Source organism: Canis lupus, chromosome 12, assembly GCF_048164855.1.
Source record: "Canis lupus baileyi chromosome 12, mCanLup2.hap1, whole genome shotgun sequence".
In the NCBI taxonomy this organism is placed as follows: Eukaryota; Metazoa; Chordata; class Mammalia; order Carnivora; family Canidae; genus Canis; species Canis lupus.
Genome location: NC_132849.1, coordinates 16,883,616 through 16,902,450, shown reverse-complemented (window position 1 = coordinate 16,902,450; position 18,835 = coordinate 16,883,616). Strand labels below are relative to the sequence as shown.

The 18,835-nt window shown below is 39.4% G+C and overlaps 1 protein-coding gene across 1 annotated transcript in view; it reads left to right on the top strand.

The window, feature by feature from the left end:
- Positions 1-18,835, top strand: part of TACR1 (tachykinin receptor 1) — a 143,784-nt gene that overhangs the window by 59,371 nt on the left and 65,578 nt on the right. The window contains exon 2 of the mRNA XM_072769969.1: positions 11,757-11,951. Coding sequence (XP_072626070.1) covers positions 11,757-11,951 — 195 coding nt within the window. The remainder of the gene's footprint in view (positions 1-11,756; positions 11,952-18,835) is intronic.

Below are 18,835 nucleotides of genomic sequence, written 5' to 3'. Positions count from 1 at the left end.
TAATTTAGGCAGCAGGGTCTCCAGCGCCTGGCAGTGCAGACTAAGGAAGCCCAACATCACCAGCAGGACAGGCCACCGGGAGGTCTGTAAACACAGGCCTGAGGAATGTTTACTTCCTGGAAAGCATATTTGTCTCTCTTGAGCTCTTGCTCTGTTTGGCAGCCCTGGTCCCGTCATCCTCCATATGTTGCCTTGGAGGCTAGCCTTCTCTCTGGGCACTGTCATCAACAAAGACCACAGGACCATGCCCTTCCTCACTCAGTCCGCTATTCTTGTTTTCCTACCAACACCTGGAAGGAGCAAACTCAGAGGCCAGCATCTGCTTGCTTAATAGAGGGGACTACTAAGTCAGTTACTGGGTGGTCACTATAGGGCTATGCTGTGCCTGATCAGGGATTTGGAAGAATAGAAGATACATTACTTGCTCCTTCCTGAGAAGCGTATGATAAAATGTTAAAAGTGATTATAAACAAGGCATTTCTTTTCAGGTCACCAGATCTTTGTATATGCTGTTGACTCCTCCTAGAAAGTATGATGTATACAGCTTTCTATAGATGTACACACTGGGATCCCTGGGTGGCGCAGCGGTTTAGCGCCTGCCTTTGGCCCAGGGCGCGATCCTGGAGACCCGGGGTCGAATCCCACATCGGGCTCCCGGGGCATGGAGCCTGCTTCTCACTCTGCCTGTCTCTCTGCCTCTCTCTCTCTCTGTGACTATCATAAATAAATAAAAAAATATATATATAGATGTACACACCAACTCATCCTTCAGGGTCAAATTTTTTTTTTAATATTTTATTTATTTATTCATGAGACACACAGAGAGAGGCAGAGACATAGGCAGAGGGAGAAGCAGGCTCCTTCCGGGGAGCCTGATACGGGACTCAATCCCAGGACCCTGGGATCACGACCTGAGCCAAAGGTATATGCTCAACCACTGAGCCACCCAGGTGCCTCTCTTTCATCTATTCTGAAGCGATTTCTCCTGCCTTCAAAGATACTGCTCAGTCAGTGATAGACAATCCTTTTGCATAATTTTTTTTAATTTATTTTTTAAAATTCAACCAGCCAACATATAATACATCATTAGTTTCAAGTAGAGTTCCATAATTCATCAGTTGGGTATAACATCCAGCGCTCATCACATCATGTGCACATAGATGTTAGTAATAAAACATAACAGAGCTTCACCTACTAGTGGATATTATCCTTTCTTAGGCTCTATAAAGCATTGAGCCCCCAAGGTGCTCCCTTCAGGGTCTAATTTAAATACCACTTCCATTGAAGAAGCTTCCCTGGCCTCTGTGCCCAGGCCAATATGGCCTCCTGTCCAGTCCATCCTTCCTACACATTTTCACTTTCCCACAGCACACAGCACATTGCATCTTCACTACAATATAAGTATATGCCTCTCCCACTAGACAGACTTCTTCACAACAGAAATATACTGAGCTGTTACCTGACACATAGAAGGGAATCACATATGTTTGTTGGCTGAATGAACAAAAAAGCAATCAAAAAAAGGTATGAATATATAGGTTTATATGTGTAGAGAAAAGAAGACTGTACTCATTGTTGGCAGTAGGTCTGAGAGTCCTAGAAGGTGCCATGATAGAAAAGCAAACCAAAAGGGGGGGGGGGGGTTGGGCAGGAACAAAGCATTGCAGAGGCTCTGAAGCCAGACTGTGAAGTTCAAACCCAGGCCCACCACTTGATGGATGAGTTACCTGACCTCTCTCTATCTGTTTCCTCATTTGGAAAATGAGGGTCATAACAGTAGCCTGCCTCAAAGAGTTGATAAAGGATAAAATGAGTTAATACACAGAAAGCACAAAGAATGGAGCCTGGCACTTCTCAAGTGCTCAGTATGTTAGCTAGGTGTTTCTCTTAGGAAGCAGAGGTGGGAGAGAGATTTTCCCTTTATCTCCTCCTGTATTTTTTGAGTTTTTACATTAATTAATTCAACAATAAAACACAAAAGCACACACACAAATAAGATCAGAACTTTTGTTTTCAGCTAAATGGCAGACTAGGTATGCTGATTGATGATATTGAAATTAAGTAAGAATTTCTGGATATGATACCACACATGTGCACACATGCACATAAACACACACACACACACACATTTCTTAAATGCATTAATTTTCTTGCAAGAAAGTCAGGAATACTGAGGTCAAAATTTAAGTGAGGGCAGGAATTCTAATTATTGGACAGAGTAGTGAAGCTAGCTTTTGTCTTGAGGGTATTTGTTCTTGACTTTGACTTACAAGGTAAGTTACAGAGACAAGACCCAAAGCCTAAGACCTGTCCATTGTGAGTTGTCTAACAGGGTCTTTTCTTAAAGTTTAGAAACAAAGGGTTACACTTTCAGTATAAAAAGGCCTGTAAATAAACACCTACCCTTCCAGAGACCACAAGAAAAATTGTTCATCTCTTACCTTGGTGCAGAGTAAACAGAAAAAAAAAAAAAACCTCTGAAAGTTTGCATCAGAAAAGGAGTCCACACATGGGTATGCAAGCCAAATTCCTATCAGTCAATTGATCTAAAAAAAACCTCACCAGAAATCTAGTTCACAATGGTCCAAGCCTGGAAGTGTTCCCAGGTTCTTGGCAGAAACTACTGCAAATCCCTGAAGGAACCTACCTTCCGCCCAGGCATCAATGAATTCTCACAGATAAAGTTCCAAGGAAAATAAGCAGGATGCAGACAAAATGAAACAGATCAATGTGAGCGAGAACCTACAGAAGCAGACCCACAAAGACTTCAATTATTGGAGTTAATAGAGACAGAATATAAACTCTGTGTATAAAGAAATAGAAAGGAGCAAACTATAAAAAAGAAGCTTGAAAATATGAGGACCTAGTGAAAAATATAAAGAATGACCAAGCATGTTGAAAAATAAGCAAATCAAAATTATAAAAATGAAGAATAGTAAGAATTGAAACATAATAGACAAGTCCAACAGTAGATTAGATAGGCTGAAGAAATCACGTGAACTAGAAGATTGATCCAAAGTAAGAATCCAGAACGTAGCACGAAGACACAAAAATAGATTTAAGAGAAAAAAAACTAAGTCATCTAAGTTGGTAAATAAGTGATCTGTTTCTTTTTAATGTTTTACTAAATTTAGATGCTGCAAAATTGTAGTCCATTCCAATTTCATACCAGTCCATTCTGAGTACAAATTATTTACTAAAAAAAATGGAGATCTGTCAAAAGATTTTTCCCAGAGTCAAAATATTCCTAAGAGCAATTCAAGAGGGCAGCCCGGGTAGCTCAGCGGTTTAGTGCTGCCTTCAGCCCAGGGCGTGATCCTGGAGACCGGAGATTGAGTCCCACATCAGGCTCCCTGCATGGAGCCTGCTTCTCCCTCTGCCTGTGTCTCTGCCTCTCTCTCTGTCTCTGTGTCTCTCATGAATAAATAAATAAAATCTTAAAAAAAGAAGAAAGAAAGAAAAAGAGCAATTCAAGAATTCCAAAATTAATAGTGCACACTTTAGAGCTTTCATTGTTTACTTTATGCAGTTCCTCTCCTGCCTCTATAGGGATAAATTTCAAAGTCTTTTTGTTTACCAGATTTGTATTCAAAAATGATAATTTTCTAAAAGCTTCAGAAGCTCATATTTTGGGATACTCCACTGAAAATATTTGTATTAAAGGGGCGCCAGGGTGGCTCAGTCAGTTAAGCTTCTGACTTTGACTCAAGGTCATGATCTCAGGATCCCAGGATCCAGGCCCTGAGCCCTGGCACAGGGCTCTGCATTCAGCAGGGGGTCTGCTTGTCCCGCTGCCTCTCCCCTGCTCATGGTCACCAGCATGGGTGCGTTTTCTCTCTGTCTCTCTCTGTCTCTCTCTCTCTCTCTCTGTCTCTCTCTCTCTCTGTCACAAATAAATAAATAAAACCTTTAAAAAATATATTTGCATTAAGGATATTCAACTAATTTTAAACAAAACGCAACCAAGACTTGGAGGACTTAGGTGAAAAAGTTTAGTACTATTATGTAGGTTAATTCACAAAACAGTTTGTCAAAGGCTTAAACACTTTAAAAATCCTACTGAGATCTGCTTTTGTATTCATCATCAGCTTACCACCAAAAAAGAAAATTACTCAATTACTCAGTCACTCTGCACATACAAAAATTTTTGTAAATTTCAACAACTTTAGTTTCTATTTCAATTGGTAAAAAATATCAGAGCTTATTTGGCAAGCTATATATCTCACAACCTATCCAAGTACATTTCTGTTTTGTAGGTTTCTTAATTTAGTAAGGACATTATTTTTACCACATTGTATTCATATTAGTATCAAAACAAAACCATTTATCTTCACTGTTGAAACTTGAAATGAATTTATGATACTATTCACAATGTCACTTGTTCCTACTTCCAAAAACTTTGATACCGTGAATTAGATTACAAAAGAATTGAACCATTATTGAAATTACATGATTTCCTATTTGAAAAATCTGATGACAATGATACAAGATTAGAATCATTAGCTATTTGCCAAGTTCCTTTGCTAACTGAGCCAAGTTACTAATAGCTATCACTTGAACTTTTGTACATACAGTAGAAAAATTAGAACTGAAAACAAATGAAATTAATTAGAAAGTCATTTAATCTAAATGAAAAGTCATGCCTCAGAATAATGGGCAAACACACCATTTTCACTGCATGTGTTAAATCAACATCTTTGGACACATTTGGCTTAAAATAACTACTAATTTTGGGAGGTAGATGCTGCTGCTTCTCCAATTCGTATCCTCTGGTTTTCGCATGCTCAGTGGTAACACTTAAGCTCCAAAGAAGGTAAAAATGTGTACAATCCCTTTGTGCAAGATTCCACATTCATCATTAATTTTAATGAAAAGCAGAAATCAAGCCTGCTAACTCTTCATTAAACATACAATTTTGTTTATTATTGCTGTCAAAGAATCTTTTAACTAAGAAAGCACTGTTAGCCAATCAGTCAGTAAAATAAATAGTTGTGGATTTGAATGTATGATAAAAGGCAAAATCACTGTAGCAAGGGTGCCCAAATTACTCTATACAGTAGAATTGCTCAGCCTGCATTCTGCTCATGCTAGTGATAATTTCCCAGGCTTCACATCAATCCTGCCACCCCCATAGTCTGATGACCTGGGCATTACAAGGCTACAGGCAGAGGACAGAGCATAACTGTCAGGTGGTGGACAGGACCAGCAGCATTGAACAATAGCCTCACCACTAGCTAAGTCCAAGTACACTTAATTTCATCAGTGATTGTCCTACCTGATGTACTTGAGTGGGCAATATTATCAGGGCTGGGATTAGGGTGGGGCAAGTGAGGCGCTCACCTTGGGTGCAAAATTTAAGGTGGCACACACAAATATTTCAGCAATAAAAATTAAAAATATTTTAATAGATATTTTAAAATATAAAAAACTAACAAAAAAAATCTATGCTGAGCAAAATATCAAAATTTTCAGTGAAGACAGAATCTAACTCTGCACTTGTACAACCCTGACAGTGAGTGCCTCACTCACAGGATCCTTCCTTTATCTGGTGAATAAAGGGGGTCTGTGGGAGAAGAGAGGCTGGAGGAGGAGGAGGTAGGAACATGCCATTCTCGGAATCCCCCCTCACCCCACCCTTCTGTCCCATCTGCCCCTGTTTTAAGTTTTCATGCAAATCTAGCCCACTTCTACAGGTAGAAGCCTTTAGGATAATGTATTTGGTTTGGATTTTTACTGCTTTCCCCCCATAGTTAATTTCAGGCCTTAGTCATGTGTACTTTTATGGTAGCCCTGGCCGGTATCTAAATCACCTTTGAAGGATCCATGTGGATCCTTTGATCATATATGAGGCAGGATGGCTAAGCCATCAGTTAGCTACATTCTTTCCTTCAGTTAACTCTAAATTGTCCCAGGCTCTCCATTCCATCTGTCTTTGCATCTATTTCTTATGGTTTTATTGACTACCATTGCTGTCAGCTTTTTAAAATGAGTCCATTGACAATGCTATGAATCTATGTTAGGCTCAGAGGCCAAAAACTCATGCATCTTAGAATTGTGCATAACATAGCAATGAGAACTCAAGGGTCTTTGCTGTTAACAAAAATGTTTTGGTAGTATGTGAACTTCACGTCACCTCTGTTGTCTGCTCAAATGCCTCTTTGGTTATAGTTACATGACACTTGAGCTTAGTTGAATGGACAAAGTTATTGGTCAAGTGATCTGGCTAAATGAGGATTTTGATGATTCTCTAGAAGAGAACCTCACCCAATGCCCCCAACAGGTGCTGTCTGAGATGGAATGGGGTGGGGAGTAGGAGAAGAAAGGATGGAACAATCTGTTGTTCAGAGGAAGAGCTGGAGGGCAATATCATGTAGCAAGATTGACTTCTCTACATAGTGGTCAATGTGGAAGTTAGTCAATAAATACTTACTGAGAATTTACATAAAGGTTTAATGTCAAGAGATAGGAAATTCTGAAGACCCAGGTCTGGTGAAGTCCTTCCTGCAGGATGATCCTGGTTATCTGTATGACAGAAAACACTGGGCAATAATTATTCCCACATAATAGTCCTACATATGTTCAGACTGGAAAGAATGAAGGGTATAGTAAGTACTTAGTTCTCCTACTGCATTTATTTTTATTCAACAACCATTTATGGAGCTCCTGCTATGTACTGAGACACTTGCATATTCATTTATTCAATTAAGCCTTCATTAAGTATTTACTATGTCCTGGGCACTGAGGGAAACCAGCTTGAGTAAGTCACAGCAACTGCCATCTGCAAAGAATTTGTCAAGGGTGAATTAAGACAAGGTAGATTGGCAAGTAAACTGAAATGTGATCCACACAGGGTTAGAGATCTTCACAACAGGAAAGGCAGGGCACCTAAGCCCAGTCACAGAACATGATAAATGGGCCAAGCCATGCAAATAGTAGGAGCAAGCCAGAAAGAGATTAAGCAGTAAAAACATCATGGGTTAGAGACCACTGTACTCAGACAAGGGGCTAGATTCTGGGGTCATGAATGGCACCTTAACACTTTATTAACTCCTTGTGGGCTACAAGATATTTCCACCCAATGCGCTTTCATCTTAGAGTCCTTAGTCTGCCAAAGGTAAAGAGTGTTTCTGAAGAGTACACCATGTTCTCCAATGGTTCTAATTCCTCCTACTCTTCATTTCCTATCAAATAGACCAAGGATCAACAAACTACGGCCCTGGGCCAAGCCCAGCCCCCACCAGTTTGGTAAATTGTCTTATTGGCACACAGTCACACTGTAGTTGCCTTGTCTGCAGTTCCATACTACCAAGGCAAGAGTTGAATAGTTATGGCAGAAACTGTGTGGGCCGCAAAACTTAGAATATTTACCATCTGGCCCTTTACAGAAAAAGTTCACCAACCTTTGAACTGGGCTAGAGCAGCCATGCTCTCAGCTGTCATTATTCCTAATCATTTGAACCCAACAAGATGTAGTCCCTTGACAGAAACCATCCTGGGAGGAAGTGAGTAGGGATAAGGGAGGGCGGGGACTGGAACGGGAGGCAGGGCCTCGGAAGTCAGACCTCTTGGTAGAAGAAACACATCCTCTCTTCCAGGTGATTTCAGGCTGGTAGGAGGACATTCTGAGGACACTGGGGCTTGTCAGAAGATTGGAATTCTTTTTCACAATACTATTGTTTCACTCTGTCTTTAAAAAAAAATGTGCATTTTTATATTTTGCCAGATTTCAGAGGCTGTATGGAGGGTTCTTTTTATAAAGCATGATCATGCAAAATGAAGATAGCACCTCAGGTGTTTCAGCTGGGAGGCCACATACAATTCAAATCAGAGTTGCCCGCCCTCTATGGGACTGGGACAACCTGAAGTGGAGAACATAATCCACATCCCACACAGATCCCTGTCTCTGGCAGCCTGATGATTAATGCGTAAACCAGAAAGATATTTCATTGACTGCCTTCTGGTCTCTTGAGCACAGTGTAGTCAATAAATATTTATTGAATGCACTTTCCTAAGGCTTGCAGCATTTGCTCAATGATAAGTCATAACTGAATAAGCAAGAATTGTTCAGAGTGGTTACAAATAAATATATAAATGTATGTTAATGGAATCCAAGCTATGAATGGTCAGCAGAACAGGAAATATGCATCCATCCATGGACAAGTGGACAAGCTATCCAAGACTTGGGGTACATAAGAAAGAAGCATATCTTATAAGCTCTAGAAGTGAGGATTGTCAAAGAAAGAAGGAAGGTTAAAAAAATAGAGATTTATAAATGGCTCTATTTTGAACAAATGAAAATACATACATTTTTTAGGGCCAATATTTTGTATTCTCTATGGCTTTATGTTGGTAATACTTTCTTTTGTCACTGAAATGCTCCTATACTCAAAAAACAGCAGAGTAAACTGAAATGGGCTCTCAAATTGTAATTTTTGCAATAAAGATAAAATATGACTTTCTGCAAACCATTTGGAACTATAGCACTGATATCCTGATGCAGTTTCCCTTAAGCCTCAGTCACATTAGATTCTGAATGATTGTATTACCAATTTGGGCATGGGTGTGGGTGTTCAGTTACGTTTATTTAAGATTGAATGCTTATTCTGAGTTAAAAGCAAATTAAAATCTTGCATTTGAGATAATATTAAAAGGGGACAATGTAATTAGCATATTCTCCTCTGTGCAGTCTCCTCACATTCCTGTGAAGCTTGAGAATGCACAGCTACAGTGACAGCAGAAGCCTGGATGGTGCTGGAAATGAAAGGCATGGCTAGGAAAGATTTCACCTCTGGGAAATGATACGATAAGCCATCCTACAATCCTACAATCAATGCAAGCACTCAAAGACATTGTGGCCATGACCATCCAGGTCTAGGCCTTCATCAAATAGGAAAGGACAATAGTGTTTATACAGTTCACCTCTGTTGGCTCTGATTCTGCATTCCATGACTACAGAGGAAACCAGTGCTTCATTGGCATCAGGCAGCATGAAAGAGGCAGATCCAGGAGGGAAATCAAGACTTCTCAGGGTTCTTTTCAGGAGACCACGCCAAGGATAGAAGGTCATCAGGTCTATGGTTCAGTGGACCTCCCTTGGAATAACCTAAAGAAGACAGATGGTGCTTGATTCATAGCATCTTGAGGGTTGTCTTTGTCTTTTTGGTGCTCTAAGACAACAGCTGGATGATAGGCTTTATAGCCACCAACCAACTCAACTGAGGAAACTTGCCCAAAGATGTATAGCTTATTGCTCACCTCTACTAAAATATCTGCTCCAAGTCTCTTCCTAATTCACTCTCTCCTGACTTCTATACCACCTGCCCACTATCCACAAGAGGCAGAAGGAAGAGATTCTGGGGGTGTTTCTTTCTGAAGTTTATCACTCTGTTCATATATGTAGTAACTGACCTGAGGTACCCTAATATCCAACCTCCAGACACTGAACTCCTTGAGTGGCATCTCCAGAAGAAACTACTAGAAAGCCTAGGTTCCTAGCAAGACAATGTGGAGAAAGGAGTTTTAAAGTTTACGATTATGGGGATCCCTGGTTGGCTCAGTGGCTTAGTGCCTGCCTTCAGCCCAGGGCGTGATCCTGGGTCCTGGGATCAAGTCCCACGTCAGGCTCCCTGCATGGAGCCTGCTTCTCCCTCTGCCTGTGTCTCTGCCTCTCTCTCTCTCTCTCTCTCTCTCTGTCTCTCATGAATAAATAAATAAAATATTTAAATAAAATAAAATAAAGTTTACGATTATAAAAGGACACTCAAAGAAGCCTTCATGAAAACTGAGCCATCAAGCTTCCCAGATGGAGTCAGATCTAATCATGACATGAGGAAGGGAGGAAAGCTCTGAACGCTGCCATAAGTCCCCCTGCCATACCAAGACTTCATTATCTCTGCCGCCTCCGTACAGCTCTAAGGTATTTATTGGATTACCACTTGAGGTCACATATCCTACTGTTGTGTTTTGTAGTTGCTTATTTATGTGCCTACTCTCCCCAGAGAAATTAGGAGCTTGGAGCTGAGAAGGAAAAGCTGCGTTCTGCATGTAGCAGGTGCCCAGTGCGAATTTGTAGAGCACATACTGAATGAAATTGCTTTACTTGTAACTGTGGCCCCAGTTGTGGCCTACAGATCCTAGGAGTCCAAAGTGTGTAGAAAAAGAATTATGTGGAATTATGTGCAGCCAGCTGACAGCTGGGCTGTTATTTGTCTGCTCATTTCTGAAGTCTCCATTGGCCATTCTGTCCTCTAGAAGCCAGAAATACCTGCCTATCAGAGAATCAAACGTGAGGTTTTGTCCAATAATATTTAAACCCTAAAGGCAGCACTAGACAGATTTTCTACTATGACAAAGAATGCATATTTTAAGGGACAGACCCGTGAACTTTGCAAGAAAAATACACAAAGCAAAATGTCTTTTAAAATGGAGGATGCAGAATTGATGTGATTATAACTGATATGAAATGCTGATTGGAATGTTTATTATTCCTAAGGTCTCTGCTACATTTCAGAGGCAGCACAAATTCAAATGTGTGGACACACTTATGCAGTGCCCCATCCCAGGTGAGAGGACATGGAGGAGTGGCTCCAAGTCCTGAGTCATCATTCACTTTACTTACCTCTTCCTGCAAATGAGGTTTCATCCACCCTGGGACTTTAATATACCCAAGTGTATCTGTCTCAAAAAGTGGAAACTGTCTTTCTCCTCATGAGACATGCATTATTAGCCACACACTGACTTCTAGATGTTCAAAGAACTGATGAAGATTTTGCCAGGAGCTGACAATTTGCTGTTAGACTAACTCCTTTCTCTCACACACATTCATTTCCCCTCATATTGTAGAGACGATATACAATTCCCAGCCTTTTAAATTGCCACATAAGGACTTTAAAAATCACTACTTCTATCAACATTATTCCTTAATCCAAAAAGGATAAAGATAGTCTTTACATTGAATAAATTTACAACATTGTTCTTGCCCTTCCACTTCTCCTGTATGCCACTGATCTATACTTGGCCATCATGTCCCCAGCATGAGCATTCTATTGATGAAAACTTCACTCCTAGCATGTTGTTAGATGGGTTCTAAAATATTTAAAAACCTGGTTGTCTTTTCTTATGGATCTTAGGGTTTTATGTCATAAGAGTCATCAAATTTGAGGATGAGGTATGCAAAAAGGATCAGAACATAGTTGTATATGGATAAAGAAGATGTGCAACAACATGGATAGAATGGAGGCTTTTATGCTAAGTGAAATAAATCAATCAGAGAAAGAATTATCATATGGTTTCACACATTCAAAAAGTGTAAGAAGGCAAGGCCAGGACAATGAGACTTTATGAATTACAAGTTTCCCTACCAAGCAGGATCATAGTGGAAGGGAGGGAAAAATAAAATAAGATGAAATTGGAGAGGAAGAGAAACCATAAGAGACTCTTAATTATGGGAGACAGAGGGTGGCCGGAGGGGAAGTGGTTGTGGGGGATACGGTAACTGGGTGATGCGCATTAAGAAGGGCACTTGATATGATGAGCACTGGGTATTATATGCAACTGATGAATAACTGAACTCCACGTCTGAAACTAATGATACACTATATGTTAATTAATTGAATTTTAATAAGATTTTCAATAAAAGAAACAATCATCAGAAGTCAAAGATTTCCCTGGAATTCTTCATTTGTAGGAACAATGCTAATTGCCAATACAAATTTTGGTGACCAAATCAGAAATTTGTCCTTTCTTCTCTGTTCCAGGTACATGGCCATCATCCACCCCCTCCAGCCCCGGCTGTCGGCCACGGCCACCAAGGTGGTCATCTGTGTCATCTGGGTCCTGGCTCTTCTACTGGCCTTCCCCCAGGGCTACTACTCAACCACAGAGACCATGCCCAACAGAGTGGTGTGCATGATTGAATGGCCAGAGCATCCCAACAAGATTTATGAGAAAGTGTGAGTAGGGATGACTCCCTGATGCCTCCTTTGTCTTTTCTTGTTTCCTCTTTCTTTCCATGTTCTTCTGTTGCCTAGGATTCAGTGTCTATCCATAAGCATTTCTCATAACCACTCTGATGTCAGGTTGATGTGTTCATAATTATCAAGGGACTATTATGTCTCAAATACCCCTCTGGACTTCAAATGAAAATTAGAAAAATGTAAGACCTTGATCCTATGGTAGCTTACCATTCCAATGTTCTTCGTTATCCTCCTGCCAGTTACTAGTGACTCTGCCCTGCCACTGTCTGCATTGCTTTTCCTGGGAGCTTGATCCTCACCAATAGAATGCTGCTCTGCCCTCGTGTTCAGTGTACCAGAAGGTGGGGAAGTTATCCTCTGCTCCCTGCAGCTCTCAACAACTGATAGGAGTCGCTGTATGAACACCCAGCTCCCATACCCCCAGGTGGGGTGTCTCTGAGGTGTGTAACTTACACTGTGTCCAAGGTTTTGTCTTGGGGTGAAGCTCCAGTCACCCCAGTGGCAGTTGGCTCAATGACACACCCCTCCCTGTACTGCTGCCCTCCTCCCTACCTGTGTTTCTTTCTCCTTCTAAGTCACTTGTACTTAATCTTTATCTCAGGATGTGCATCTGGGGAAAACCAAGCCACAGCACCTATCTTCTAGGGTTTTCTAGGTGAAGAAACAAGATACACATTCAAAAAGTGTAGGAAGGCAAGGCCAGGACAATGAGACTTTATGAATTACAAGTTTCCCTACCAAGCAGGCCTGCTTATCTTTGGGGACTTGATTGATCACATTTAAGGTTTTTCAAAGAAATCCTGACAATTTTCTCCAGGACTTCTCCTAGAGGTAACACTGAAAGAGCTCATTCTTTGTTCTGTTCCGCTCAGGTAAGTGGCAATGTGACATTTATATTACCATTAGTTTTCTAGATTCAGAGCACATTGATGATGTGGGTCCTTTTGAAAGTTCTCTATTAAATCTCAATTCTTGGGTTTATTTTGTGAATCATAAAAGAACACTGGTATGTCAATAATCAGATGACCTATGTTTTAATAACAAGATTGCCATTACTAGTTACACGTGACTCTGGGCAAGGATCACAGTACCCCCTCATTGTTAAAATTGAAGGCGATAAAGCACTGCTTCCCATAAACAACTGCTGTGATGTGCAAACGAGATCATGTAGTCTCACCTTGTAAGCTATTAAATGCCATACCAAAGGTAAGATATTGTTATCGAACCACATCCATCGATAGAAGTAGAATCCTCACAGGCTTTTAAGCTCATTAGATGGTAACACGAGACACTACCTCTTGGACCCCAAGATCTGAGGGTCCGAAAGCCTGCTGCAGAGAGTTACACTGCTGCACCTGTTCCGTGGAGCATGGAAATGTGGCTTGCCAGAAAGCAATACATAAAGCCCAGACTTTGCCTTCCAGACACAGGCAGTGAGATTTAATCGATCAAGCAGTGGGGGGATTAATGCTCAGCCTAGGAGAAGGCATTGAAAATTATTTTTCCAAATAAAAGTACAAGCCTGAGCGGGGTCTCAGCGGGAGAAAGAACATAGTTTTGCAAGCTGTACGGGGCCTGTGAACATGTTTGAGCCAGAAAGTTCCCTCAAAAGGGAAAAATGAAAGCCCTCTGAACTAAAACCCATTATATAAACTGCTTAGAAACTGTCTTCGACTGTAGCTCAGCTCTTGATTTTCATGATCTTTTCCAAGTTTGAAAAGTTTTATTTCAAAATAGAGTTCGTTTATCTTCCAACAAATTTAAAGTTTAACATGGAAAAAAAAGGGTTTATTTTTCCACAGACCTCTGTAGTCTTGCTCAAGAAATAGTAGTTTTTAAAGTTTTACTCTTGAGCATTTTGCTGTCTTACGCTTGTTAATGACTGCAAAGCCCTTTGAGACTCAATACGGTGTGCCAGATTGTCTTATTTCCTTGCTATGAGGATTTAAGGTAGCTGTACTGGATGCATGGTTATATTTGCCATCATTATTCATTTCATTATTTTTTTTCACTCCCTCTTTTTCTTTCTTTCTATGTTTGTTTTTAAAATTTTTAAATTTTTATTGTTTTTAACTTTAATTCCAGTATAGTTAACATACAGTCTTATATTAGTTTCAGGTATACAATATAGTGACTCAACAATTCTGTTCATTACTCAGTGCTCACTATGCTAAGTGTTCATCTATTTCACCCACCCTCCCACTCCTTCTCCTCTGGTGGCCATCAGTTTGTTTGCTATAGTTAAGAGTCTGTTCCTTGGTTTGTCTCTCTCTTTTTTCTCTTTGTTCATTTGTTTCATTTCTTAAATTCCACATGAGTGAAGATGAATGGTAAAGAAGATGTGAAATACACACACACACACACACACACACACACACATAGGGATATTATTTGTCCATAAAAAAAGAAGGAAATCTTGCCATTTGCACAACATGGATGGAGCTAAAGAGTATAATACTAAGCGAAATAAGTCAATCAGAGAAAGACAAATGCCATGTGTTTATTTCATGATTTTAACCTTAAAAAAATTATTCTGGAGAAGAGCATATGATTTAGCTACTTAAGATGTGTGAAATGTTTAGAGATGCAGTAGTAAGCTGAAAGAATCCATATTTGACATCCACGTACAGGCTGTGAAACAAACATAAGTGCGTAGTAAGCTTTATGTAAGCCTATTTTCTTATTGTCAATATCCTTCATAATGCATTATGGTATATTTTAGGGAATTTAAGTTTTACAAGCTCTACATTAAGTACTTCATTATATTCTCTTCTGCTAGAACTGATTGCCATTTCCACAGCACACAATAATCCCAAATCTGAAACCAGAAGGAAACTTTGTTTAAGGCAGTATGATAATTAGGATAAGAACACAGCCTCTGGAGTTAAATGAGGGACAACTCCCAGCCACATCACTCTCTAGTTGAGTCATCATGGTCAAGTTATTGAAGCTGAATGGAACATTACACATAGTGGTATTGAGAGACGTAAATAAGGCACACGCTTAGCCCAGTACCAGGCACATGGGAAGAGTTTGGTGAATGTTAACTACTGCCATCAGCATCATTCATTGATCTGGATGCATGGGTAGATGACTGGCAGCAGACTGTGGTGGGCAGATGCGTAGGCACAATTTGCCTGATGAATAATTTGTGCCAGCTAATTACATAAAAAGGTTTTGTGAAAAATCTTAGATTGCTGCATTTGCCTTCTGTCTGCATGGTGAACCTCCAGCCCTGATCATTCATCATTCAAACTCTTTATTAATACATAGGTTAAATTAAGCACTATTAAAGAAAGGCAATCCAATAAAAGAGTAGGCAAAAGTTTTGAACATGCACTTCACAAAAGGAAATGTCCAAATGACCAATTAATATGTGAGGAGGCACAAAACTTCATTCGTCACCAATGAAATACAAATTAAAACCATAATGACATCTTACTGCACACCCGTTAGACTAGCAAATGTTAAGAAGTCTGACTCAACTAAGTATTAAGAACCTTTGGTGAAACTAGGAAACAATTAGAACCTTTGTAGACTGCTAGAAGTATACATAGATAAAACCATATGGGAAAACATTTTGTAGTATCCAGAAAAGCAGAAGCTATCCATACACTATAATCCCACAGTTGTGCTCTAGGGTAATTGCCCTAGAAAAATTCATGCATGTATGCACCCAAATCCATATGGATCATATCAGCATTGTTCTTAATACCCCAAATTGGAGATATTCCAAATATCCATCATCAGTAGGATGGGTACAAAACTGTGACACAAGCAGGTAACAGAATACTATGTAATTAATACAATGCACAAAATGTAGCTCCATGTAACATGGATGTCTCTTACAAAAAGTTTTATTTTTTTATTTTTTATTGAAGTTCGATTTGCCAACATATAGTATAGCACCCAGTGCTCATCACAAGTGCCTTCCTCAGTGACAAAAAGTTTTAAAATAAAATGAAAATACATCTTTAGGAGCACATCAATAGGTGGCAAAACTATAAGTGCAAACAAAGTAGTAGTCACCATGAAAGTAAAGACATGATTATCTCTCATGGGAAGGGAAAAGTGTATGGTCGAGAAGAGGCACTGAGAGTTGCTTTGGAGGAGCGGGCACCATTATTTTTCTTGAGTTCGATGGTAGTAGCATGAGTGTTTGCTTAAAAATCATTCATAATACCAGGTAATTTTTTCATCCACTTTTTCTAGAATATATGCTTCATATTTTTTAACTTAAAATTAAATGCTATTCAAAGGATTTTTACTTTTACAAGCTCTTAAGAAACTGCTCTTATTGGTATAACCCCAATATACCCATCATTTATGAAAGGCTGTAACATTTTGATAAATATTCTTCCAGTGGGATCCCTGGGTGGCGCAGCGGTTTGGCGCCTGCCTTTGGCCCAGGGCGCGATCCTGGAGACCCGGGATCGAATCCCACGTCGGGCTCCCGGTGCATGGAGCCTGCTTCTCCCTCTGCCTGTGTCTCTGCCTCTCTCTCTCTCTCTCTGTGACTATCATAAATAAATAAAAAATTTAAAAAAAAAATTCTTCCAGTCACTTACTCCATCTCTAGGAAAATACAATTCTTAGTTTCCTTTAAATATCTTATATACATACAGGTCAACACAAATATAGATTGTTCCCTCCCTGTAACACAAAATTTAGCTTTTTTATGCATGCACATCATTCTATATCCCATTTTTTAAATTTAATATATCTTAGAGATATTCCTATATCAAGTTCGTGAAGAGCTTCTCTACTCTTTTTCACAACTACAGTGTGCAATGTTATTTAACCAATCACTTTTGATGGACTTTGGATTATCTCCAGCCTTTTGCTATTACAAAGTGCAGCCATGGACAGCCTTTACATGTATCATGTAAGGCTATCTATAGCAAAAAAAAATTCCAAAAATGAAATTGCTAAGTCAAAGATCTATAACTTTTTAAGTTTGATATTTGCCCTCTGTATGAGATTGTACTAATTTACATTATCACCAGCAGTACATGAGAGTCCCTGTTTCTCTACAAACTTCCCAACAGAGAGTTTGGATTTTTGCCCATTATAGTTAAAATATGCATTTCTCCTTCTACAAGCAGAGTTAAATGTCTTTTCATAAAATGAGTAATTTGTATATACATCTTATTACCTGATTATTTCATTTACCATCTCATAAATGATTTCCTATGTCATTAAACATGTTTTATAAACTTCTATGAATATATATACAGATATGTTTATATGTGTACATAAATAATTTGGGGGGCATATGGGTGGATCAATCGGTTGAATGTCTGACTCTTGATTTTGGCTAGGTTATGGTCTTCAGGTTCTGAGATCCAACGCCTTGTCAGGCTCCATGCTCAGCGCAGGGTATGCTTAAGATTATTTCCTTCTCTTTCTGCACCTACTCTCTCTCTCTCAAATAAATAAATCTTTTAAAAACTAATGATAATTTTGTTAATTAATCTGCTCTTTGAAAATCAATTACTCCAGTGGGTTCTTTTAGCTGACCTAAGTTAAAACACTAAGCTTTAAAACAAGCTGCTTCTATCTACATCCTTAGATCCTTTTGGGGACTGCTTCAGTGTCCTCTGCTTTCCTCTGTTTGTATTTATAGTGCAGGGTTATAGAAAATATCTTATTGTTGTAACACTCATGAAAATGAAGATGTGGACTCATTGTTTATACAATAATATCATCATCTGTATTGAGTCCTGCCACAATTTGAAAGCTGGTGGCTTTGCTGAGGCTGCTCTGGTGAACTGTGACACTGCTCAGGAAGTCCTATGAAGGGAGAGTGGATTGACTGGTTTCATGGGTGACTACAAGTGACTCTTCCGGGTGGAGAAAAGTACACATGCAAGGAGGAACTTATGAAAAAGAAACATTTGGCTTTGAGAAGTGCATCAACCTCCCTGTTCTGCTAAAATGAGGAGGAATGTGTCATAGCTTTCAAAGTTATTCAGGGTCAGGCCCACTCTTGAGGATGCTGTACAGGCTATCAGGTTGCAGTGGTCCCAGAAGGTTCCAAGGCAGTGCCTCTGAGGACAAGTAAGATGAATGAGCCAACATTTCTTCATCAGAGGGCCCACTATTAAGGCCAAGAAAAAGTCTGTAATGAGGATGGAAAATGAGAAAGACAGCCAAATGAATGATATTTAGACAGTTGGAGGATTTCAGTTTTCCTGAATAACTTATTAATATTGGTCATATATCATTGTCTATTAATTAAACTTCTATGTAGCTAACTAGGCAGTAAAGCTATAGCAAGAAGTAAGTTGCAACTATTCTGAATTCCACATATTACCAGTAATACTGGGAAAGGTTATGCCAGAAAACAGCATCATTTATGACTTTTAATTACCTGGAAATTTTGTGAACATGTACATGAATGGGTATATATTAACTCTAATATAATTCTCTGTGAGTACTAATTGTAAAAAAGACTGTAGGGATGCCTGGGTGGCTCAGCGGTTGAGCATCTGCCTTCAGCTCAAGGTGCAATCCTGGAGTTCTGGGATTGAATCCCACATCAGGCTCCCTGCAAGGAGCCTGCTTCTCCCTCTGCCTATGTCTCTGTCTCTCTCTCCCTCATGAATAAATAAATAAAATCTTTAAAAAAAAAAAGATTGTAAAAATATGTGTGGTTATTTTTTGCAGCATTTCGTCTTTTGTATGTTACAGCTACAGAAAGTAGCTGAAATTTTTATGTTTACACATATCTTTTCTTTCATTAATAATAGTGAAAATTGAAAATCAACTAATTGACAGTTATGAGGGGAGAAGGGAATATCAGAAAATGTACCTGCGGCATTACTTCTCAAATTTTCCACCTTCTTGATTATTTCACA